The 27,428-nt window shown below is 30.7% G+C and overlaps 1 protein-coding gene across 1 annotated transcript in view; it reads left to right on the forward strand.

Moving 5' to 3' along the window:
- Positions 1 to 538: 538 nt before the first annotated feature.
- The window catches only part of dpr19 (defective proboscis extension response 19), a 122,441-nt gene continuing 95,551 nt past the window's right edge, over positions 539 to 27,428 (forward strand). The window contains exons 1-2 of the mRNA XM_065501709.1: positions 539 to 710; positions 22,529 to 22,674. Of these exons, the coding sequence (XP_065357781.1) occupies positions 626 to 710; positions 22,529 to 22,674 (231 nt within the window). The 5' untranslated portion in view covers positions 539 to 625. The remainder of the gene's footprint in view (positions 711 to 22,528; positions 22,675 to 27,428) is intronic.

The raw sequence follows: 27,428 nt of genomic DNA on the forward strand, positions 1-27,428 counted from the left end.
CGCTACGGTGGTTAAAACGGCCAAACAGGGTAAAAACTGTACATCTATATCTCCAAAACAAATAAACATAGAAATAAATGTGTCCGCCTTTAATCAAAAAAAAAGAGCCGACAGGTGTCCGGTACTTTTTGGAAATTCGATATCCTATGTTACCAAAACGGGTAAAAATAGTACCAGTAGAAGCCTTTAATTTTTAATTCATCGGACCTGGAAAAATAATAAGTAGCAATCTTTTTGGTACTTTTTTGAAATTTGAATTTTCAATTGGGATAAATGGTATCCTTTTTTGGTACTTTTTTATTAAAATTTATTTTTCAATAAAATTACAAAGAATTATTATTTTCTAATTGCACTTTTTACTTATAATTAATATAAAAATTTTCGAAAATTATTTCCACATGGGGAAAAAAGAGGACTCTAAAAGAGTGTAAAACCGGACATTTGATATTATTTATTAAAATTAAAAATTGAAAAAAGATAAAATATCCAACCGCACTACTAACAAAAACAAAACTATCTTTCTTATTTTTTAGTATGGAATCTCGATTTAATAAGAAATCATACTAAAACAAATGTCAATGGCGGTTGCAGATACAATATTTTATTGAGGACTATTGTCAATTAAATGATGTATTCTATTGTACAACATATACGAATACTTCGTGGACTACTGCTTATCATTCCTTTTGTGTGTATTGGTGCATATTCTGGTAAGTTTAATTTTAATTACTTTATTAATTTTCAGAATCCTTGCTTAAGTTAATCGCACAATAACATGGAAATCTGACCAGATTCTGTTCTGTGTCACAACACTTGATATAAAAGTACTTCTCATAATTTTGAATTTTTGGAAATAATTTGGTCGGCAGAATGTTTAATAACTCGAAAATGTTTTATACTGGTACATATTCCCATTAACGCACATTACGTTTTTTAAACAGCTTACATAATTTGTTCATACATCTTTGTCAAATTCACCAAAAAACAAGTGAGAGTACTATATTCGGCCGTGCCGAATCTTATATACCCTCCACCTAAATATGATGGTATAACAGCTGAAATAATATACTTAACAATTGTTAGAAATACTAGTTTTAGCAGAAAATATTTTATTTCAAAAGTACAAAAAATTTTATCTAATTCAGCAATTTATAATTGAAATTCCTATTGGAACGTATGAAATTTAACAATTTATATACTTAATAATTTGTTAATACGTTTGGATCAACATTTTTCCTTTTTAACCTCAAGTGAAGAAATAGAGTATTAAAAAGGGTATACAAATATATTTAGACAAATTTAAAAATATTGGGTTATGGGATTATTTTAACGTGACATAAAATATTTTAACGTGATTTTTATGTATTTATGTGGGAGCTGTTGCCAATTATGGACCGATATTCAAAAAATTCAGTAGTATGATTTGATCTGTGTACTATTTTGGTTCAATATATGGAAGCTATGACCTATTATAGGTCTAAGTATTTGAGGGCTATTTTTGTAGAATTTTATATAAACGACGCTATTAACAAGAGTGGACCTTATATGAGTGCTATGCCGAATTATGGACCAATATTTAAAAAATCTTGTAGTACGATTATTGGATACAAATTACTGATCGGCGTAAAATTTTGGATCAGTACAGATTATTTTGGATATTTGTTCAGGTTAATGTGTTTTCCGGAAGTGGTTCTTATATAGAGGCTATTACCAATTATGGACCTATCATCGTAAAATTTGGTACATCGATTTTTGTATATATTGAACAAATTTGTTTCGAATTTCAACCTGATAACTGAATTTGTAAGAAATTTATGAGGATTTTAGTATATGGGAGCTATGGTTAAATATGGACCGATATTCACAAAATCCAGTAGTATGATTTCTGGATAAAAATTACTATGACCAATTATCGGCCAATCGGCGTAAAATTTGGTACAGTGATTTCTATGTATATGAGTATTATTTGTGTAAAATTTTAGCATGATAAAGGTATTTATAAGAGATTTATAAGTACTTAACTGATTTTCGGATGTGGACCTTATATGGGAGATATGGTCAAATATTGCCCGATATTCACAAAATCCTGTAGTATGATTTCTAAATATAAATTAGAGATTTGTGTAAAATGTTGTTTTGATATTGATATTTATTAGATATTTATGTAGGTTAATGTGTTTTTCGGAAGTGGTCCTTATATGGGAGCTATAACCAATTATTGGCCGATCTTCATTGAATTAGGTATAGCGATTTTGGTATATATGGGGACTATTTATGACGAATTTCAACTTAATAGCAACATTTATAAGACATTTATGTTTATTTAAGTGATTTTCGGAAGTGAACATTATATGGGAGCTATGGTCAAATATGGGCCGATCCACAAAAAATTTGGATTTAAAATTTTATGGTATTATCTGCAATATATTTGCACAAATAACAAAAACTATTTCAAATTATCAAATTTTTTTTTAGGTTGTCTCACATTTTAGTTCATAACTCTGGTTCCACTGAACCGATTTTGCTGATTTTCAATACCAAACTGCTTAGGAGAACAATAAACATTTTTCTTCCAAGTTTACCAATTTTGTTTGTCTATTTTGGACGTGAGCGTGTTTTACACAGACAGACAGACGGACAGTCAGACGGACATAGCTCAATCGACTTAGAATTTCATAAGGATCAATAATATATATACTTTGTTGGGGCTCAGATCAATATTTCTCAATGTTACACACGGAATGACAAACTTATATATACCCTCATTCACCACTTATGGTGGTGGAGGGTATAAAAATTACTTGAAAATGGACGCCTGTAATAAAAATATTAAGTTCATATTACTGTATCAAATAAAGGAAATTAATAAAAATTCACAATAGCAAACAAAAATCTAAAAGCAACAAGGTTTTTTTTATTTGTCTATATTGTTACGAAATTGTACTTGAATTCAAATATAAAGATTTTAACGGCTGATTTAAAGTAGTAGATTTCAAACAGCAGTGCCTCTCAAACTGTAACATATCTGTGGGCATAGAGAACATAGAGCGGAAACTAGAAAAAAACTCAAACAAAAAAATTACTCAAAATAATCACACATACGAGTGTTGTTTTTGTTTTCACATAGTTTTTTCTACTAATACATTCTTACCACTTAGGTTTTTGACAACTGAGTTAGGTCTTTGACAGGAGAGTTTCCGCTCTATGTCTATTCTCTATGTCTGTGGGTATTATTAACATTGAGTAAAAGCTTTGTGTTGATCATTGATCGTAAGTATGGCAACGCTGAATGTTTGCTGCGACTCGTATATTCGAATTCGAAAGCTCTAGACTTCGAATATACGAGTTTTGACAGTTAAAGAACATTGTAGAAAGATCACGAGAAATGGCGTGTGTATAAATAGTGGCCGTGGTTGCAGTCGTGAGTTAGTTTATCAGAGACGCTGTTCGAATAAACATCAACTGAGAGCCTTAAAGTGTGCTGTATTTTCCAGTGAATTCGTGTATAAAGTGTGTCTGTATTTCTGCGAATTTATAAACGTGTATAAAAACACTGAGCGACTTTTTAATTCTGTTGTTGTTGTACATTTTAAATAAATAAAGAGTTGTTACAATTTTTTTTTATTTGCAATCAAAAGTATCCGGTTTATTAAAAGGAAATAAACCAACGTTTTGAAAAGCTTAAAACGTAACAATATTATTATTGTTCTGTTATAAGTTCTCAAGATGAGACTAGGCTCAGTTTAAACGGTAGAAAAACCTATATATTTCTCAGCGGAGAGGGCAGTGTGAATTCATACAAGGTGGTAACAGTTCTACAAAAACAACAATTAGTATTAGTATAAAAAACTGAAATGATATACACATCTGCTCAAAATAATAGATACACCTAATTGGAAAAAATTTAAATGGCGGTAACATTGAAAATTTCCTCGCAAGCGTTAAGAATACATCATATTATTAAAATTTCTATCTGGCAATGTCATGTCAGTCAAAAATCTGGCAACTATTTGCTTTCATGTTGATTTTTAAAAACGAATTTATTTGAATTACAAAAAATTATTTGCTCATAAAAATAGATACACATCAGTAATTTGTAATTTGTTTATATACAATTTTTTTTTTTGTGCAATTTTTTGTTCCTATTTACGTGAAACAGTAAGTATAATTTAAATTTTAGCAACAATTTTATAAAAAATAGGACTCTTTTGAAGAAAATGGGACGAAATCATCATTGTACCGAAGATGAGAAAAAAATTGTTCAAACGATGAGAAATCAAGGAAAATCATTACGGGAAATAGCATAGGAAGATCTTTACATTTTGTCCAAAATGCTTTATCTAAAAAACAAAAAAGAGAAACTCGCGGTAGACCAAAGAAAACCAGTCCAGAAACAGATAGGCGGATCGTCCTTATGGTTAAAAAAGACCCTTTCATATCATCGAAAGCTATTTCTGCGGAGCTATGTAACGAAATCAGTCCACAAACAGTTCGTCGTCGTCTTTTACAAGCTAAATTGCCGGGAAGAATTGCCAGAAAAGTGCCACTAAAGCGCCAAAAAAATATCAAGACAAGATTAGAATTTGCTAAAGAGCACTTACAATGGTCCGGGTGTGAAGGCGAAAAAAAATGGAGAAATATTTTTTGGAGCGACGAAACAAAAATAAATTTGTTTGGAAACGACTGCCAAAGAAATGTACGCCGACCAAAAGGAAAAGAATTCCACGTTAAATTTACAAAAAAGACGGTAAAACATGGCGGGGGAAACATAATGGTTTGGGGTTGCTTTTCATGGAATGGTGTTGGTCCGATATTCCGAATAGAAGATACCATGAATGCTAGTGGGTATAGAGACATATTGGAAAACGTAATGCTTCCATATGCATCGGAAAATATGCCATTAATATGGACATTCCAGCAGGACAACGACCCAAAACATAGTTCAAGATTAGTTAAAAACTGGTTCTTGGAGAATAACGTACCTGTTTTAAGCTGGCCCAGCCAATCCCCTGATTTAAACCCAATAGAAAACTTGTGGAGTGAATTAAAGATAAGGCTTTCGAAGGAAGTTTTCAAAAATAAAGACGATTTATGGGAGAAAACGCAAAAAATATGGTACGAGATTCCATTGGAGAAGTGTCAGAACTTGATATCCAGTATGCCCAGAAGAGTGGAGAAAGTTTTACAAAACAAAGGTGGATATACTGGATACTAGCTTTACTTTAATAATAAACTAATTTTTTTAAGATAAAATTTATTAGCTTTTGTTTAATAAGAATTTTTAAAAAATGTATCTATTATTATGAGCACCAAATTTAAGAAATTTAATTTACTTTATAATATTTATTATTAATTATGAAATATTTTGTTTTTGTTTTTTACTCTCCTTTTAACTATAAATAAAAATCGACTGAATTTTTTTTATAATTTACAATATACCATTATTTTTTTTCGTTTTTAAAAAATAAATTTTGGTGTATCTATTATTTTGAGCAGATGTGTATATTAAAAAAGAGTATAAAAACTTAATATAGTGTGGATAATTGAATAGTGGGGGCTTACCTTATTTATGTAAATAATAAATATTTTGTTAATATGCATAAAATATGACGCTAGAACCAAACAAGCGAAAAAAGAGAGAGAGGGAGAGCGCGCCTTGTCAATACCTTTACTTAAAACAACAACTAGCAAGCATACACAAGCTTTAAACAAACCACAAGAAATAAAATATAGTGAGAGCTGTAAACTTTAGAAATAGTATCATTTTTAAAATTGACCATACCCGAGGTGTCCTACTTTGGGGACCCTTGGCCCAGCTCCTGGTGGGCTCATGAGGCCCGGATTCAAAACTTAAACTCGACAAAACTTCCCCTTTGAGCATGTGAAATTTCATTCAAATCGAAGTAAGGGTTTAGATGTTACAGATTTATTTCCCTCTTTTTTTTCTCATACCACTGTGCAGCGTTGCCACTCATAAAATATTTTTCCTACCAAATTTCTGATTAAAAACTACCAAAACCAAATTTTAAATATTTGGGAAATGCTAAATTTTGTGTGGATCGCTTCATAATTGACCCTAGCTCCCATACTAACTTCTGCCCACTTCTAAAAGAGCATAAAACTCCGAAAAGTGTTGGTATCCCGAAAAAATTCAACACAAGTGAGTAAATTACTCGTCCTAATGTCATGGCGATCGGTACATAATTGATCATAGCCGCCATATAAGGCCCACATCTGAAAATGTTTTGCTCATTTTCTCAGCGCAGGCTATTACTTATTACTTCTTTTAACATGACTACACTCAATTTAAATATTATGGCCCATAATCATAGTCAAAAATAAAGTACATTTTAAGAGAATTAAACTCGACTTTACTTAAGAGTGGACTTTAGGTCTATCATAGACAAGTTAAAGTATACTTCTGACGCTGAAGTCGACTCTAAATATAAAACTAGCTGAAGTTGTTTTTAACTCGTTTAACAACAGCATCAGCTGTTCTTCGCCGAGTAAAAAAGTTCGTCACAAAGTAAAAATGTTTAAGTTACAAGATATTGGTAGAGATTTTGCAATTATTGAACAGTTATCAATAAAATTAGTACCAAAATATCGTAATTATGATATTAATCTTATCTTTTCCACTTTTCCACAACAAACAACTTTCTTTCTTTAGATGTCCCGGTTACTTTTATTGTTTACGTTTTTTGGATTTGTTTTTAATTTTGTATGTCAGCTGTTCAGCTTTGCCACTTGTCTGTTTGTTGTATATTGTATGAAAACATTTTCTACATTTGCGGTGGCACCCAGTTAAAGTCGGTTCAATTTAAAACATACTTTAATTTTGACTATGGTTGCAAATTAATAAAAAGCTGGTTTTTATTTTAAAGTTGTTTTTAAAAATAACCGACTTTAGTGTTTGACTATGATTATGGGCCTATGTGTTTTAATATTGAAAGATTGACCATATGCAAATTAAATGTATAATACCAAGGCGAATTCATATAAGGTGTGCTCGTCCCTATAACAAATACACATACATTTTGTTTTTGTTTTTTTTTCCCAATCTGTCAAAAAACACAAGTAAGGCGAATTGAATATTAAAGTGGAATTTAACAACAAACTAGTGTATTATATATTTTTATCAGAGTATGAAAACAAACAAAACATTTCCCAAACGTTTCCAAAATTTACAAAACAAATCAAAATTTATATATTGTATTGTACATGAGCAAAAACAAAACAAAAACTTTTCAAGTGACGAAGAGAGAAAACGAAACGATTGGCTTTTCACTCATCTGCATTATTTAATTGCCGTTACAATCGTACATTTGAGTACAAAACAGATAGAGAAACGTATTTTTTATTCGTTTTGTTTGTTTTTTGTACTGTGTTCTCTATTATAATGAGTAAATCAATTACCAAACGTTTGTTAAACTTTTTTTATCAAAATGTTTCAATATTGTTCTTACTATTTTCTTTTCTAGCTGCGTACGTTTATATTAATGTACAGTTTAATACAAAACAAAATGGGACAATCATTCTCATTGTTTATGTTTGTTTTTTGTTTTACTCACTGCAAAGACCAAAACAAAACGATAGCAAACGTTTCGATTTGTTTATTTCCGAACTCTGATTGTTATTGCCTCATTTCATGTGGAGGATGTTAAAATGTTCGATGATGAGTCAAACGGGTGGAGAAACAGAATAAATTGAATATAAAACAACAACAAAAAAGTGGACGCATTAAAAACACACAAATACAAACACACACATATATATGGAGCACACCATTGTCTACCCTGCAGTTCATCGCACTAGTTCCGCAACGTCGAATTAGTTAGCCACTGAGAACTACTACTAGTGAATTTTCAACCCACTCGCAACGTTGTTGACTGCTGAATTTAACACGGGGATGTCATTGCAGGTGGCCGATTGGCACATTCTGCATAACACTTCACTATTAAATTCATTAGTACAAATACTCCAGCATTTGATAAAAACAAAGAAAAAAATAAATTTTTCTGAGAGCGGTGTTGAACACATAACCTCTCGTTTTCTAGTCAAATGCAGTGATGTTAACTTTTTAATTTCGATTACCGTACAGCCTTAAAAAAATTACCGTTTTTTAGGTAAAATTACCGTATCCAAAGTTTAGTACAAAAATAATAATATTTTCTTATTGAAACAGGTTTATTTTTATAATTCAATATATCCAGGGCCTATATCCAAAACTCTCTATCTTAAAAAACAACTTTTCAGGAAAGCCAAAAAACTATTTTTCGCGTATTACTTGAGTTATTAAAATTCGGTATGAAAATCCCTCTATTTCTTCTCAAAATATTCAATGTGTATATTAAAATGAAAAGATAGAGGATTTTGCATTTTAATAGAATAAAATTATTTTGATTTCATTTATGCCATCGTGAGTTTTTAACGTAATTTATTTAAGAAACGGCTAATAATACAACATAAGATAAAAAAACTTTAAAAGTAGACACTTTTTTAAGCAAACTCTAACTTTAACCATTTATTTTTATGCCATGGAAATTATATTTTCCAAAAACAAAATGGTAAAATATTTTCATGGTAATTCATTTTTGTAAATGATTGAAAAATGTAAAATTCATGTTCAGCATTCAAAAATTAGTAAGAAAACATGAATTGCAAGAAGAAATTATTCCAAAAAAATATTTGAAAATTATTTGAAAAGAGAGGCTTTTGCATTCGGAAAAAAATTAATTGTATAACATAGAGAAATAAAAAAAATTCAAATAAAACAGCAAAAGACAATATGGTTGTAAGAAATTCACACCATAGATGAGTACTGTTTTACTGAACATTTTACTATCAAAAAGTAATTTTCGTGAATATCAAAGATTGTGGGTTTTGAATATAGGACCACAGAAGAAATTGAATATATAAAAACTTATATATACCCTTCTCACGAAGCTGAAGGGTATAAAAACAGAAAATAGTGGACGCATTAAAAACACACAAATCCAAACACACACATATATATGGCGCGCACCAACACAAACATAAATTTTGACAGTTCGGATAAAACAGCTGGGCTAATGAGGACACCTTATATGAATTCGCCTTGGAATTACATGTGAGTCTACTCTCAATTTTTGCATTTTCTACATCATCATTGAGAACGAAAACACAAACGACCACATTCAGCATTACATGTGGCCATCGAAGTGGTATATTTTAGAGGATTTTATTTTTCTTGAATTTATTTTCAACTAGTTTGTTGTTCAAGTAGTAATATAACTAGTATAAGGTTTCCAATTGGCACTTTTCAAACTGCTGGGTATATACATATATAAAAATGGATGTTTGTATGTGGGTATGAATGTATGTTCCGAATGAACTCAAAAACGGCTGGACCGATTTTGATGAAATTTTCAGGGAATCTTCAGAATAGCCTAGCGGGTAACACTGTAAATTCAGATTTTTAATTTTCGGTCTGTGGGCGGAGGGGCGTGGCAAAATCAAATTTTTACATTATACCGCTAATGCCATCTATATATATAAAAAACGGCTGGACCGATTTTGATGAAATTTTCAGGGAATCTTCAGAATAGGGTAACACTGTAAAGTCAGATTTTGGATTTTCGGTCTGCGGGCGGAGGGGCGTGGTAAACTCAAATTTTTACATTATACCGCTAATACCATCTAGCTATATAAAAAACTTCAGGACCGATTTTGATGAAATTTTCAGGGAATCTTCAGAATAGCGTTTTTCGTTATAACTGAACTAATCGAGTCTCCATCGAAATTATTTTTCACGAATATAGTAGAGAGTTTAGGTGTTCTCATACCGTGTTCTTTATTAATTTTTAACACCGCGATCTTTGATATTTTTTGCATTGAATTATATACTCCGAAAAATTATCTTTAACCTTTTCGAAAAAAACAATTTTATTCACAACATTTTAAGGACAATATCTTTGGCTCTAGTATTTTCCGCCCGTTCCGTTTCCTCAGCTATGTTATTGTAGTATTTCTCTTTATCTTGGCGTACTAGAGTTTTCACTTTTGAGGCGGATTGCCTGTATTGAAGTTTAGCTGCAGTTTTTTCCTCTTGAGTTTTATTAGCCTTATACTACATGTTCTTCAGGTGTTTCAGGTTTAATATTTCGGCCCAAGTTTCGTCACATATCCAAGACTTGCGCTTTTTCTCGGCGTGACCAAGTACTTCTGTTACACTTTGTGTGCATGCATTTAGTATGTCGTTCCAAGATAAATCAGTATTGTCGTATGTCGTAAGTTTAGTTGTTAATGTGTTCAGGTATTTCCCCACAATAGTGGGGACTTGTAGTCGAGAGGTGTTCAGTTTAGCAGGCTGATTATATGATTATGTATTTCTTCTGCTTCTTGACAGTGTACTTGAGCAAACCAATATCGAAGCCCCAAATGGCATACAGTGAAACATGGCCGAAAAACTAAATGACATAGATTATTCCGACGACATTTGCCTTATGGCACACCGCTTCGATGATATAGAAGCTAAATTAAAACAACTTTCTGTAAATGCGAAGAAGATCGGTTTGAAAATTAATTTAAAAAATACAAAGCTTATGCGTGCAGGCAAAACTTCAATCACGCCACTAAAACTGGAAAATATCATAATACAAGATGTGGAATCATTTAACTATCTTGGAAGCGTAATAACAAATGATGGCGGCACTACTGATGATATACAGGCGCGAATAAATAAAGCAAGAGTTGCATTTCAATCATTGCATAAGGCATGGATAACTAACACCATCAGTAGGAAAACAAAACTACGCCTCTTTGACTGCAGTGTAAAGTCTGTGCTGTTGTATGGCTCTACTACATGGGGAATAACACAGTCCAATTTGAAAAAGCTTCAAGGTTTTATAAACTGATGCTTGCGCCTGATTCTTTGTATTTTCTGGCCAAATACCATATAAACGGAAGACCTCTTAAGACTTACAAACAACACACCAATATAACACGAAATAATGAAGCGAAAATGGACATGGATTGGCCACATTTTAAGAAGACCTGAAGATGATATCACCCGATCTGCACTTCAGTGGAATCCTCATGACCTTTAAGACCACGCACTACGTAGATAAGAGCGGTCAAACAAGAATGCAATATTGTTAATAAGTCATGGAACCAAATTAAGTATCTTGCCAGGGATCGATGAAAATGGAAGGAAATTGTAAATGCCCTATGTTCGCCATGAACTTTTATTTTTTTATATTACACTAGCTGACCCGGTGCGCTTCGCCACCCCAATTAGAAGAAAGAAATAGTACTATCAAGTCTCACTTTGTGAATCTAATTGAAAATGTCTAATTTCATATTTCTGGGTCCATTATTGTAGAAAATGCAAAATGTGTTCCTAATTTAAAATTTTTAGGTTTATTATTATAAAATATTTAAAAAGTACCATTGCAATAAACAAATAGTACCATTGATTATCACTTTTGAATTCGCATTCACTAAACCATAACCCGTCAAGTTTGAATTTTAGATATGTATATAATTTTCTATATTATCAACTAATTTTGTTTCTATAACAATTAATATTTAAAAATTATCACAAAACCGAAAAAAAACGAAACCGCGGTTTTGAAATTCTTCGATTTTTTGGAAACTCTGGGTCCATTATTATAGGAAATTCAAAAAAGTACCCATGAGAATAAAGAAAAAGTACCACGAAGTATGCCCTTGAATTTTCACTCACTTGGGACCATATACGCCTAATTTCATAATTATATGTCCATTATTACAAAAAATTAAAAAAGTACCATTAGAATATATAAAAAGTACCAAAAATCCCCCACTTGTGGTTTCCCAGTCACTCGGGTCCATATAAGCTTAATTTCATGGCTTTAGGTTCATTGGTGAAGAAATTACAAAAAGTACCATTCGAATAAAGAAAAAGTACTAAAAAGTCTATTTTTATAGAAAATTCAAAAAAGTACCATTAGAAATAAAAAAATTACCAAAAAGTCTCCCCCTATAATTCTCCCTCACTTAGGACTATATACGCTTAATTTCATATTTTTATGTCCATTATTACAGAAAATTAAAAAAGTACCATTAGAATATAGAAAAAGTACCAAAAAGCAGCCACTTGTTCATTTCCACTCACTCGGGTCCATATAAGCTTTATTGCATGTTTTTAGGATCATTGGTGAAGAAATTACAAAAAGAACCATTATAATAAAGAAAATGTACCAAAAAGTCCCCCCCCTAGAATTCTCACTCACTTTAGAACATATACGATTAATATCATATTTCTATTACCATTATTACAGAAAATTCAAAAAGTACCGCTACAATATATAAAAAGTACCAAAAACCAGGCACTTGTGGTCACTCCGGTCCATATAAGCTTTACTTCATGTTTCTAGGTTCATTGGTGAAGAAATTGCAAAAAGTCCCACTCGAATAAAGAAAAAGTACCAAAAAGTCTCCCCCTAGAATTCTCACTCACTTAGGACCATATATGCTTAATTTCATGTTTCTAAGTTCATTGTTATAGAAAATTCAGAAAAGTACCATTAGAATAAAGAAAAAGTACCAAAAAGTCTCCCCCTAGAATTCTCACTCACCTAGGACCATATGTGCTTAATTTCATGTTTCTCAGTCCATAGTTATAGAAAATTCAAAAAAGTACCATTAGAATATAGAAAAAGTACCAGAAAACCCACACTTGTGGTTTCTAGGTTCATTGGTGAAGAAATTACAAAAAGTACCATTCCAGTAAAGAAAAAGTACCAAAAAGTCTCCCCCTAGAATTCTCACTCATTTATTACTATATATGCTTAATTTCATGTTTCTAAGTCCATTGTTATAGAAATTTCAAAAAAGTACCATTAGAAGAACAAAAAAGTACCTATAGTTCAGTTCACACATTTTGGTACCTAAATCTTATCCCCTATTCCTAACATTAACTTCACTAAGATGCAATCAGCTAACTTTATAATGTCTATAAGTGTAATAATTAAAATATTAAAAAAGTACCATTTGGAAAAAAGTACCAATTTCCCTTTTCCTCCTTGAACACCCCTAAAGCTTGAAATTTAAAAATACTCCATTTTGCCAAAATTGGTTATTCTACAGACATGTCTCAAACGATTGAAATCTGTGTTAATGTGCCCAAGAAAAAATATGTTTTAAAAAAAGTACCAAAATTTTTACCCGGATTTGGCCCAATATACACCTATTCACTCGAGTTCCAAATAACACCCTGTTAGTTAATTTTTGTATGAATCCAGGAACCAATGTTAAAAAAATTATCAAAATTGTCTTAATAATTTCAAATAAAATGTATTTTCCCGATTTTATCCCCTTTTTGGTACCTTTTCTATCCCCATTGCGGTGGTAAAATTTTATTCAAATAAATTTCTGTATCGTGGTGGGAGCACATAATAAAATATTCATATGTCTATGTCAAATTATAGAAAAAATGATTTTATTAAAAAGTACCAAAAATAAACACAATTTTTATCCCTTAAGGGTTCGAATTTCCAAAAAGTACCAAACTTATATTTTTTATTTTTTGATAAATAAAGAATACTATTTGAAATTAGTTTCTATGTTTATTGGTTTAAAAGATACATAGGGTGCCAAAAAAGTACCAAAATACAGTTTTTACCCGTTTTCTCCCCTAAAATGTTCGAATTTCGAAAAAGTACGAAACACCTGTCAGCTTATTTTTTAGATGAAGTAACATGCAATTTTAAGTTTTTTTGTATCTTTATTAGTTTTGAAGATATAAGGTTACCGAATTTACCAGTTTTTACCCTTTTTTACCCCCTAAACGTTCGAATTTGTCAAAAATCCCTTCTTATCGGATCGTCTTGGGGAGGGAGGAACCCACAGTTAAAATTTCATGATTCTAGCTTCAGCCGTTTGGGCTGTGCGATGATGAATCAGTCAGTCAGTCAGTAACGTTACTCTTTTATATATATAGAGTAACTTCGGGTAATATGGACTACCGTTTTGTTTTTTCTAAATTTTGGCCATAATAAATATGGATATTAAAAAAGTTGTGAAGCAATAAATTAGCTAATGTATTCTCTAATTGTTTTTGCAGTTGAGAATTTTTTCCGTCTAAGCATAAAAAATTTATGTGAAAATATTGTAAGGAACCCAAAAACCAGCATTAAAAAAATTGGAGGGTAATGTGGACCACTATGTGAAGGTAATGTGGACTAGTATTTAATAAATAAAATTCATGAACCAGCTAATCATGAATGATTAAAAAATTAAATTTCAATATATTTTTATTAATACAAACTAAAAAGTCGCGTTCTTGGCTTAGATAAGTGGCTTACAAAGTACATAGTTATTGTCAGGTAATATGGACCAGTAGTACATAATCAAGTAATTTAAGTGGTCCACATTACACGAATTTGGGTTACAGTGGTAAAAAATTATTTTTACTTAATAATCTAAATGTGCTTAAATTATTACCAAATATATGCAAAACTACGTGTCCACTTTAACTATATAAATCAACCAAACATTAAATTCTACCAAGTAAATGTACCAAATTTTGTTTCTTACTTGGGCCGAAAAAAATGTTGACCACGCTCATTAATTTCAATACAAGAATAAAAAGCCAACATATCAATTACTCATGAAAGCACATGTGCAATTGTTGTTTCAAACAACTTGTAAAATATACGATAAAACAGTTTTATCATACCTTCAGTAGTTTCTGAAAAAAGACACTGGTCCACATTAGACGCATAGTCCACAATACCCGAAGTTACTCTAGATATTAGAGTGACAGCCGATTATTTTTTTTTAGATTTCAAAGAGTGCCGGGTGGAATATTGTGACTCTAGGCCTAAATGTTAAGTGCTGAAAATTTGAGCCAAACGATTTCAAGACGCGCATCGAGGTCAAAGTTCAGATATATGCAAAATTTTACTGTTAATATGGAATAAATAGGTGAAACTCGTTTACTTTCTGCATTGTTTTCTAGAAATATGTAGATTTATTTATATTAATGAATATTACATTAAAAAAAAATTTTGGAAATTAACCCTGTATCTCCTTTGGTTCAAAATGACCCAAAAACTGTATTATCGCCAAAATTCGGAAAAAATGCAAATTTTTCAGTTTTTGTAAAAATTTTGCTATTAAATAAATACTTTTGCAATTGAATGCAAAAGAATCGAACTATGTACGTAATTATCGTTGTAATGAGATATAAATGACAAAATTTGATTAAAAAATGTTAAAGTTATTACAAATTCGCCAGACCATTAACGTGTTTCAGGCCACTTGAACAAAAAATTTAGGAAAAAAATTAAGATATTTCGAGAAAAATTAAAATAAAAGCTCATTTTTACTTAAAATATATCCATATTTACTTGTATATGAGTTTTTGTCTTCGTAGGATACTGTTAACATATTCGCAGGTATGGCCAAAAAAAAAATTTTTTAACGGCTGTTTCAAAACTCCATTTTCAAAAATTTTGTTAAACAAATTTCAGATTTTTTCGATCATCACATTGGGGTTTATTGAGATCAAAATAGGGAATAAAAATATGAAAAAATTATGTCAATACCTCTTACAGTTTTTCCGTACCTGCGATTTAAATTTTGCGATTTTTAAGAAAAACTAATTATTTGTCCATATTTAGGCGAATGAGCCCAATTTCCTTACTGTTATAAATTTTAAGTAAAACTTATTCATAGTATTATAATCCTGGTAATTTTAAATATGGCCTGAAAGTTTTACTAAAATCGGAAAACGTTAACGTTTAAATTGTGAAGGTCAAAGGTCAAATTTTTCAATATTTGGAATTTCTAATGAAAATATAGCGAAATGTTATATATTTTTGGGCCGATTTTAATGCAACTTAAGGAATCTTTGCATATATCTGAACTTTGACCTCGATGCGGGTCCAGAAATCGTTTTGTATGATTATTTTAAAATAAATAAATATATGGGGGATTTCACGTCAAGTGAACCAACTTTTAAAATCGATGTTTCCGATTGGGATGAAATTTACACCAAGGTTAGACCTATTGGATAGTAATTCAGACACAATTTTTCAACAAGGTCGGTCCAGAACTCTCTGAGTTAGAGGGCCAAACATGTGATTTTTCTCATCCATGTAACTTATTACCTATTGTTCTTAGCAAAATGTGTTCCAAATAGTTTAGATAGCTATTTCTTCAATCTTTCGAAAAAAAATATTAAAAAAAAATAAAAAATTTTTAATACTTTTTTTCCGAAATCAAAATCTTTTTTTAATTTTTTTTTCCAAATGGGCCTTTTTATTTTTTTTTCTTTCTTAAAATAAAGCGTTGATATTTTCCTTGAAGACCTATTTGGTCGCTTAGTGGGATGCGAGTTTGATATCTATCAAAAAGAATGTTTTGTAACTCAAAACATGCAATTTTTGACTTTTTGTGCAAAATCAAAAACTTTGTTGACTTTTTTTTTCAAAATGGACCCTTTTTTTAATTTTTTTTTTTGCTCAAAAGAAAGCTTGGATATTTTCCTTTCAGACCTATTTGGTGGCTTAGTGGGATGCGAGTGGGATATTTTTCAAAATAAATGTTTTGTAACTCAAAACATGCAATTTTTAATTTTTTTTCAAAATCGAACTTTATTTTGTTGGGCCCTTTTTTAAAATTTTTTTTTGCTCAAAAGAAAGCTTGGGTCTAGTCCTTTAAGATCTATTTGGTCGCTTAGCGGGATGCGAGTGTGATATATAGCAAAATAAATGTTTTGTAACTCAAGATATACAATTTTTGATTTTTTTTTCGGCAAAATCGAACTTTTTTTCAAAAGGGGCCCTTTTTTCCAATTTTCTTTTTTGCTCAAAAGAAAGCTTAGGTCTATTCCTTTAAGAACTTTTTGGTGTCGTAGTGGGATGCGATTGGGATAGTATCAAAATAAATGTTCTAACACAAAAATTGTATGCGTATATAATTTTAGAGCAATTATAACAAATTTTTCAATTTTCAAATCGCGATATTTTTACATCGGAATGAGTTTGTATTGTAAAAGTCTATGTGCTAAATTTCATTAAAATCGGAGATGATAAATCTGACTGCTGTCCGCTTTCACATGGATCCTCCCAAGTATTGCGAGCCCTTTGGCATTTTTTGAATTGAACTCTACTAAATACATTTAGCTGGCTAAACTAAAAATTAAAGATAATTCTGTCTTCATAATTTATAAATAATTTTATTATTTTGGATTAACATAGTTTTTTTGTTATGATTTTTATTATATTCAGAGAAAATATGATGGTACCTGGGCACGTTGTGCAAAGGATAAGGCCATAGTTTACGCTAAAAAATAAATAATTTTGTATTAGGGGAGTTACCTGTTCGCATAGAAACAGACTCTAAACTAATCAATGTTAGTCTAGAAGATGTTCTAAATATACCAGTTTGTTATTTAAATACACCTTCAATTCGGAGGTTTCCCGACTGATTGGAAAATCTCCCAAATTATAATGATACCTAAGCCATGAAAGGATTTGACATTGAAATCATCCTACAGACCGATTAGGTTATTGCCTTGTCTAAAATAGTCCAAGGCAAAATTTTAACATTCTTAAATAGTCAAAACATTATCCCAGATCATCAATTCGGATTCCGTCAGCATCACGGAACAATTGAGCATGTTAAACGCCAAACTGGAGAGATACAAAAATCTTTCGAACTGATAGTACTGTTCGGCAATATTTCTAGATGTTGCCCAGGCTTTTGCCATAGTTTAGCATAAAGGTCTAATACACAAGATAAAATGCCTACTGCGTTCTAGTACACACAAAATACTAGAGTCTTACCTGTCGGATCACTTGTTTATGATAAAGTGCAGCGATTATGTGACAAACGAAAATGCGATCAATGCTGGTGTACCTGTACTTATTATACACCAATGATTTGCCCGAAATTTGCCTGAAGAATTAACCATATCCATCTTTGCATATGACAATAGTTCTCTGTGGACTTAAATGTAGCATCTAGAAACCTAGATAATTATCACAGACACGTGGAGACGTGGTCTCAAAATTGGAGAATACAAGTAAATGAAATTAAAAGTAAGCACATAACGTCTTCACTTAGGAGAGGAAGTTGTAAAACCCCCCTCCCAGTATATACTATTTCATAGAGAGGGCACAATCTAAAATTCATAGAACCATGACGATAACTCAAAATAGATCAACGCTACTTAGTGCTGATTTATCACTCATCTAATTTGAGACTAATTTGGCAAATATGATTCTCCACTGAGAACAATAATGGTTTTTCTTATAAGATTTTATTAAAAACAATATTATAATAAATGTATAATTAACAACAGCAGAAAAATTGACGAAATTGAGTTTTGACAATCTAATCTCATTTGACCTCAAATCCAGCTGCACCGGTTTTTTTAATAATACAAAATAATGGATCATTAACTCATTATTAAAAATATTTGGGGTTAAGTTACTAAACTTAAGATTACAAAAGCAATAAATGTCCAATTGAAGTTTTAATTAACAATGTTAATTTGAATTCGACAAAGATTTATTAAATAAATTTGTAGCTCCTTAAATATTATTAAAAGCTCATTTTTAGTAACATGTTTCTAAAAAGTGATGTTTATAGGAATATGTACCAAAATTCCAATGTTTAAAATTTTAAACAAATCGTAAAAAATTTAGAGATCGCTAAATATTTTAAGGGGTTACAATACAATTAAATAAAATTGCAAAGAGAATTATACATAGAGACGAGACACTCCGATTTGTCAAGCAAAAATACAATAAATCATATGTTTCATACAACAACAAAATACATTGACTAACTTGTATTTTGTTGTTGCAAGAGATATGTTTTTGACAACAGACTTATAGTGCATTTACAACCTACGCCATAAACTTGTTATAAGTTGTTTATGGTGATGAACTTGTTTATCCATACAAAACAAAAACAGGTTTGTAACTAGCTTTTGAGATAAACTAGTTACAAACAACGAGTTTTGCTAATGCAACTCTGTTTTTCAAAATTTTTCTGGCAACGCTGGTAACATTTGCTCAAAAATAAAAAACAGTTTTCTTTTTTTAAAAAAAAAGAAAAACTATAAGAAAAAGTTTGAAAAATTTATTAAAAAGTGTTTTTTATATAATATGGACAATGAAAATAAAAGGTATATTTATATGTACGTGCAGCTACGTTTTTTCGTAACAACGTCATAGTCAGAAATAAAGAATACTTTAAGAGAATTAAACTCGACTTTACTCAAGAGTGGACTTTAGGTCTATCATAGACAAGTTAAAGTATACTTCTGACGCTGAAGTTGACTCTAAATATAAAACTAGCTAAAGTTGTTTTTAACTCGTTTAACAACAGCGTCAGATGTTCTTCGCCGATTAAAAAAGTTCGTCACAAAGTAAAAAATTGTTTAAGTTACAAGATATTGGTAGAGATTTTGCAATTATTGAACAGTTATCAATAAAATTAGTACCAAAATATCGTAATTATGATATTAATCTTATCTTTTCCATTTTTCCACAACAACCAACTTTCTTTCTTTAAATGTCCCGGTTACTTTTATTGTTTACGTTTTTTGGATTTTTTTTTTAATTTTGTATGTCAGCTGTTCAGCGTTGCCACTTGTCTGTTTTTTGTTGTATATTGTATGAAAACATTTTCTACATTTGCGGTGGCACCCAGTTAAAGTCGGTTAAATTTAAAACATACTTTAATTTTTATCCACAAAGTATACAGAAATGTCAAATTTGTCGTTTCAAAATCAGATGATAGGGCAGTTCTCTTAAAAAGGGATATCAAATATTTTGTACTACAATATCAGTGATGTGTTAAAGCAAAACGCTATACACAACGCGAATATGGTAGACAAAGTAATGTAATCAAAACAAAGAAATAAACAAAACGATGAAAAGGGCAGTTTATAAAGAAAGAGACAAATAGAAAACGAGATTATTTTCTGTCTCGTGACGCCTCTGTATACTTTGTGGATAGACCTAAAGTCCGCTCTTGAGTAAAGTCGAGTTTAATTCTCTTAAAGTATTCTTTATTTCTGACTATGATTATGGGCCAATATTTTTAAATGAGTTGAGCTAAATTTTGGAAAAAAAATTGAGCATAATTGTTTTAACATTTCTCAAAGATTTTTTATAAAAATGTTTAAACGTAGTTATTTGTTGTACTTATGATTTGGACAGAACCGAAAACCACATTGATGACTGCTATTTTTGTGTTGTTAAATTGGTACCATCTCCTATTAATCAACATCTATCAGATTTGTCGGATGAACAGAATGCTGAAAATTACGAGGCATTAGTTATATATCTTTTAATTAGTTTGAGAAATCATGGATGTAATATGAACATTAATGTACACTATCTGCATCGTCATCATGGTCAGGAGCAATTTTTTTTTAATTTCATACAAATTATAATAAAATTTATTTTTTCTGTTATTCATAACAAGCTTTTTTAAGATTATTACGATACCTAACCGTGCATTTTTATGCGCTTTCAAATCCAACATAAAATTTGTCAAAAATTTATTATTTTCACTACTCTTAAAAAATATTTTCTAATTGGGATAAATTTGACCCGAAGATCGTTAACGTCAGTAAATTGGAAGAACTTATGAAGGTTAAAATAATCTCTTATAAATAAAAAACACAGTTTAAATGCTTTGGAGTATATCGATATTTTCTTTTGTTTTTATAAAACTAGACATTGAAAATGATCTTTCACTCAGTGTACTTGTAGGACATATATATAACAAAGCATTGAGCAAGTTTTCAGGCCTTCCAGATCACTTGTGACATTTGTCTAAATTTATGAAGTCTTCTAAAATAGTTGGAGGGTACCGTGAAATAGCTCACAAATGAAATAACTCACAATGAAAAACTCCCAATGAAATAATTCCCATCAAAAATGAAATAATTCCCAAACTTGAAAAATGAAATAACTACCAAAGGGTAAAAGAAATTACTCCTTATAATCGGCGGTTTCATAATTTTAAAAATATTAGTCACAAAAAAGGGAAATAACTCCCAATGAAATAAATCCCAATAGAAATGAAATAATTCCCAATACGAAGCAATTTATGTATGTAATCTAAAACAAGGAACTACAAAAGTTAAATTATTCTTCGCTTACCAAAAATTTGTTGCATTGCAGGCCTATGGCGTAGCGCAAAGTTTTACTCCTCTGGGATGTGTCAAAAACTGGCTTCACTCAGAAAAGTTGTTTACATTGTCGGCCTTAGTTAAGAAAAGTTTTTTACATTGCCGGCCTCTGGGTGTATCAAAAACTGGCTTCGCTCTAAAAAGTTTTTTGCATTGCCGGCCTTCTGCCGGAAGTTTAGAGTTTCTCTTCCGGGGTGTATCAAAATCTGGCTTCGCTCAGAAAAGATTTCATTCATTGCAGAAAGGTTTTATAATATTTCAGAAAGCCGATTTTCATTTCGCACCAGATTAAGAAATCGTTGCATTCTGACAAAGGACGACGATGTAAAAAGAATCTTTTCTGAGCGAAGCCGGATTTTGATACACCCCAGAGGAGAAAAGCTTTGCAAAAAACTTTTCTGAGCGAAGCCAGTTTTTGATACACCCCAGAGGAGAAAACCTTAGCACCCAGCCGAAGGCGGGCAATGCAAAAAACTTTTCTGGGTGAAGCCAGTTTTTGATATTTATGGGTTCTGCTTTTGAAAAGTAGAACCCAAGAAAAATTAAATAACTCCCAATACAGTGAAATAACTCCTAATTCCCAAAATAAAATTAAATAAAACTCAACCAAAATTTCATTGGGAGTTATTGTGTTATAAATAGTGGCAGAGTTTGCAGTCGTTAGTGAGTTTATCAGAGATGCTTTTCGAATAAACATCAACTGAGAGCCTTAAAGTGTGCTGTTTTTTTCAAGGGAATTCGTGTACATTATAAAGTGTGTCTGTATTTCTGCGAATTTATAAACGTTTATAAAAAAAACCTTGAGTGACTATTTATTTCTGTGGTTGTTGTACACTTTAAATAAATAATGGGTTGTTACAATTTTCACATTTCAACTACTAAACGGCTTTTATTTGCAATCAAAAGTATCCGGTTTATTTAAAGGAAATAAACCAGCGTTTTGAAAAGGTTAAAACGTAACAATACACTAAAACTCATGAAAACACACATTTTGAAAAAAGCGGCTATTCGAGGAGAAAAACCCGGTTTCATCGATATTCGAAATGTGAGCTTTTCAACAAAAAAACCGGTTATAACCGGTTATTAAAAACCGAGACGATCACCCTAATATATACTTAGATATAAAATAGTGTGTAACAATTCTTATAATTATTTAAGCTATAGAAAAGGCAGCTAGCATAAAAGCTGTAAGAGAAAAGACCTAATTATGCCATCATAAATCTAATTTATTTTCTTTCGTTTAATTTTTTTCATTTATGTTTAGATTTCCTTCTATTCAATGCATTAAGCATACAAAAAGTGTTACAATCATTTGATAAATTCACATTTTACTTTTATTTCAAGATATGGGAAAAAATTCATCTCCTCAAAACCTCTTCACAAATAGTGGCCGATCGCAATTCGCAACAAAAAACAATTCGCGGGTAGTTGTTCAAAAAGGAGGTCTGGCGATTTTACCTTGTGTAGTTAAATTGAATTCTCCCGCAACGGTAAGTACAGAAATATTATTAAATTGCACTCAATTGATTTTATGTATATTCGTATTCAAATCACAATTTGTATACTCTCCGCCACCAAAAGTGCTGAAAGAGGATATATATGTATATGCTGGTCGTTTCGTATATAACATCTTGAAATTTTCACCTAAAACCCAACAAAATATAAATGCACATTAGAGTGCTCGAAGATTGTATGGACGAAAAAAATTGTCAAGGTACAGGCCGTCCCCCCATTAAAATTGTTCTATGTATTGTAGAAACACGTCGTGTAAAATATTAGGATGATAGGATAACGTTACCTGGTGCCGCAACGATGCTGAAGTATTGTCTATCCGTCTGTCCATGTAATTAAGGTATATGTCGCAATTTTAAATATGTTCCCATAATATTTGGTCCACATCACTTTTTCAAGACAAGGAACAACTTTGCTAATTTTGGTCATAATCGGTTTATGATTTCACCTAGCCCCCGTACAAATGTCCTCTCGAGGACAGCGGGGGAATGAAAAAAAGGAAATAAATCTGTAACTTCTAAACCAACAGTCCGAAGTTAATAAAATTCCACGGCTATAGAGGAAGTGTAGCTGAGTTCAAGGTTTGAATTTGGACTTTAGAAGGTAGGGCGGAGCCTCAAAACTCCAAAATGGGGTATCTCGGGTATATGAAAAATTAAAAATGATGCCAAATTTTTGTTCTCGATCTGATCTGAAAGATTTTTATAGGTGTAGAATCGTGCTACAAAAAACATTGCATGAACTATATTTTATCTCTTATAGTTGACGATATATTCACATTTGAAAATTAAAATTTCAAGTTTTTTTCCTACTTTAATCTGAATTTTTGCTAATATTGAATCCAAATCTCTTTCTATTTTGTTCAAATATACATTTTTGAATTACCAACAAACATATATATGTATATAAAAAAATAATAATTTTAAAATCTATACTAATTCAAAATTTTTAAATTAAAAATATTTTAAAAAGTAGTTTTTTTCACGAATTTTTTCGAAAGAAGTACTTACATTAATGTTTAATTATACAGAAAATAAAAACAAAATATATTAAAAACTCTTCTTCTCGAATTACTTTCACGAATTTAAAAAAGTGTCCATTTTTCTCGGCTGAAAAAAAAAATATATAAAAAACTCTTCTTCTCGAATTACTTTCCCGAATTTAAAAAAGTGTCCATTTTTCTCGGCTGAACGTCCAATAACTCCATTATAAGCCTCAACGGCAGATGTCGTCCTTATGTTTTCATTATGCACGCAGAAGTTTTTGCAGCCAACCTATAAAATTGTACATATGAAATGAAATACTAAGAAAATTATATCTTTTTACTGTTACCATATTTATCCAATGATTTTCAAAATATTTGAGAAATGGTAGAAAAACGTTGTGGCTGTCCATTAAAAAAATTTGAGATTTTATATCCTTAAAGGAATTCTTTATTAAATCTGGTGGTAATAACGGTAGTGCTAATACTTTGTGGTAAAGTAATGATGCATATTTAGAAGATCTTAAAAATTCTAATAGTGGTTTTTGTTTTGTTACGTTTCTCCTAATGGCTTGGCAAAAATGAAACCTTAATTTATAAAAATGTATGTTTAAAAATGTGTTCATTTTAATGCTGCGAATGAATTAGGTTTTGGTGTTAGAAATTTTTTCTTATTGTAAGCTTGAAAATTGAAAATTTCGCGCGAAATTTTCAACATTTTTTTCAAACATAAATAATATTAAGACATTAAACTTGAAAAAATATTTTACATTTATTTACATGTATAATATATACTTACCAGCATCCTACAAGCTTACTTCTTGGAAAAACTAAATTTAATGCAGACCTTAAACCCTGTTCGTAGTCGGTTACGCATACTGAAGGATCCATATCAAATATATTTTCTTGAATATATTTAAAAAGTTCTTTATAGGCTTCCTTAGATTTTTTGGTCATCAATATGAAAAATATTGGAAAAATCTAAAAAGAGTTATTACTTAAACCGATATAAAAATATGTTATTTTATCTCCTCAAATTACCTCTTCAAAATATTCAATATATATAATAAGTAGCTGCTTAAAGCAACCATATGGTACAATTTTAAAAGTGGCATCAATTAGGTATGTCCTTTTAGTTGGAGGAACATTTTCTTTTATTAAATCGATCGATTTTAATGAAGAAAACAAGCAGAAGGAGTATCTTTCACCATCAATTGCTGCTGTAAAAAAATGCCTAGATTTCAATTCGTCTTTCGATAATCCAAACTCGTTCCACACATTTTCCAGGTTAAATGCTTCAACTACCTGAAGCACACTTTTAGGGGACGTGATAAGGTTTTTACTTATTATTTTCTGCAGACCTCTTTGCAGTTTAGAAAAAATTAATTTTTTTGTATCTTCCTGATTACTATATACGAAAGTAATTAATATTTTTTATAAAAAACGTTTACTAGTAATTTACTTACCTTTCGCATGTTTTTCTAAATGCATTTCTTATCGTGCTGATATTTGTTTTTGTACCACCAAGACGCCTGCCATATCTTGGCAATCCCGCTTTATCGCATTCAGCGCTTTTAGTTCCTTATAAACTTCCTCCTCATGGTCATGGTTGTGTTCAATATATTTTTTGGCAAGAACACACCTTCCATCTGGAAGTACATTTACTCTTGCCTTGCACGTTTTTTTGCCTACATTCATATTTAATTATATCTTTATACACCGATTTTTTAACATAAATCATTTTTTCACCCGTGGTATATAAAAGTTCACTATTTTTGCGGGAACCGATAATTTTTTCAAAATTCATTTTTTTAGGTCTTCGCACTTACACTTTATATTACAAACTGAATAATTAGTTGAACTCGAGAATGAAGATTGAAAGAAAAAAAATGTTTTCAATAAATCTAACGGTTTCTATACTGAGGTTATAGTATATAATCTCATATTTAAGAAAATGAACTTAGACCCCAAAAATTTATTAATAAATTTATTTAAAAAAGAACGCCCCAAAAAAATTTTGGGGATTTATTTCATTTTCAGAAATTGGGGTGTAATTTCATTATGAATTAAGTCCCTAATTTTAGAAATGAAATAAATTCCCAAAAAATGAACTAAGTCCCTAAATTTCGTTGTTGGTTTTTCCTATATAAACTTTTGGGGCCTTAGTTCATTTTCGGGTTGGGGACTTTGTTCATTGGGGACTTCATTCGTAGCGCCAATTGGGCAAGACTTTTCTATTAAAACTTTTGTAGTAGGATTTGAAATGAAAACCGTTCCTCGTTTTTTTATATTTATTAGCTTTAGTATCTGGCGTGACGTTACATGGCGTTACGTTACTTAAATTTTCATTTGATTTATTTTTTGGTTAATAAATCAGAAAAAGATATAAATATAAGAAAATTATAAAGATATATTTATTATAATAATATATATAATAGTTTTATATTTCTGTTTGTCTCTACAAACAGACGTGCATTTTATTGGCTCCGCGATTTTATTAAAATTTTATTCTTTTTTAGTGCAAATAAAAATTTTAAAAATTAGTGATTGAAATTATATTTGTGTCTAGTGATAAATATAAAAATTTGCAAAAGCAATTTTGTTTAAAAAAAAAAAACAACTGGTTTAAAAAAAAAATAAAAAGTGTTAATTCCTTTTGTTTGTTTTAAAAGAGCACATGAATTCTCATGATGAGAGGAGGCGGCAGAAATGAACGGCAGAAATGCCTACATATTTCTTAACGGGGAGAGTGATCAAAACAAAAAAAAAAATGACCCCAGCTACAACAAAAATTATTTAACCGCCAAACCAGCTGAGAGAGCACGCTCTTGTTCCCCCGTGATACAATTACACGAACAAAATAATACACAAACAATATCACAATCCAATTTATGTTTAGAACAAAGCATAAAAGAAAATATGAAAAATTTAAATACAACAACAACTATACCAGTTTTAAAAACACAGACAAATACTGTTAATAAACAAGCTTGTGATCCACTAACAAAGAATAGTGAGAGTTTGAATGTTTTTAACACTAAACAAACCACAATAAATAATGATGGTACACTGAAGGGCGCTATACCAAAAAAAAAAGATAAGTACATTGAAATCACCAGTACTACCAGGTATGCTTAGATATGTAAGTATTAATAAAATAAATTTAAGTCCCCAAAATAATGGAACGTCTGTCAAGAAACAAAAGATAGTTGATAATCCCTTGATAGGCAATCGTTTCGCACTCTTGAGCGAGGATAATAATAAGAGTGTAAAAAATGGTGCTTACGAAAAGAAATCACTAAAGCCACCACCAATATATCTGCGTGAGCCCAGCTCGAATAATTTGGTCAAAACATTTGTTGAACTCATTGGAAAAAATAATTTCCATATTGTTCCAATAAGAAAAGGCGGTGTGCAAGATACGAAAGTAGTAGTATACACTGAGGATTTTTATAGAAAAATTTCTCAATACCTAAATAATAATAAAAAGAATTTTTATACCTATCAACTGAAAAGTAGTAAAGGGTTGACAGTTGTCATTAAAGGCATAGAGTCCAGTGTTGAGACTAATGATATAAAGGAGGCCCTCCAAGAATTGGGCTACGAAATAAGAGCTGTAGTTAATATATTTAACAAAGATAAAATTCCTCAGCCAATGTTTAGAGTCGAGTTGGAGCCAGAAAAAAAATTGAGGGGAAATGAAACTCACCCGCGGGTGCCCAGTTTATAAGGAGTTATTGAACAGATTAA

Source organism: Calliphora vicina, chromosome 2, assembly GCF_958450345.1.
Source record: "Calliphora vicina chromosome 2, idCalVici1.1, whole genome shotgun sequence".
NCBI lineage: Eukaryota > Metazoa > Arthropoda > Insecta > Diptera > Calliphoridae > Calliphora > Calliphora vicina.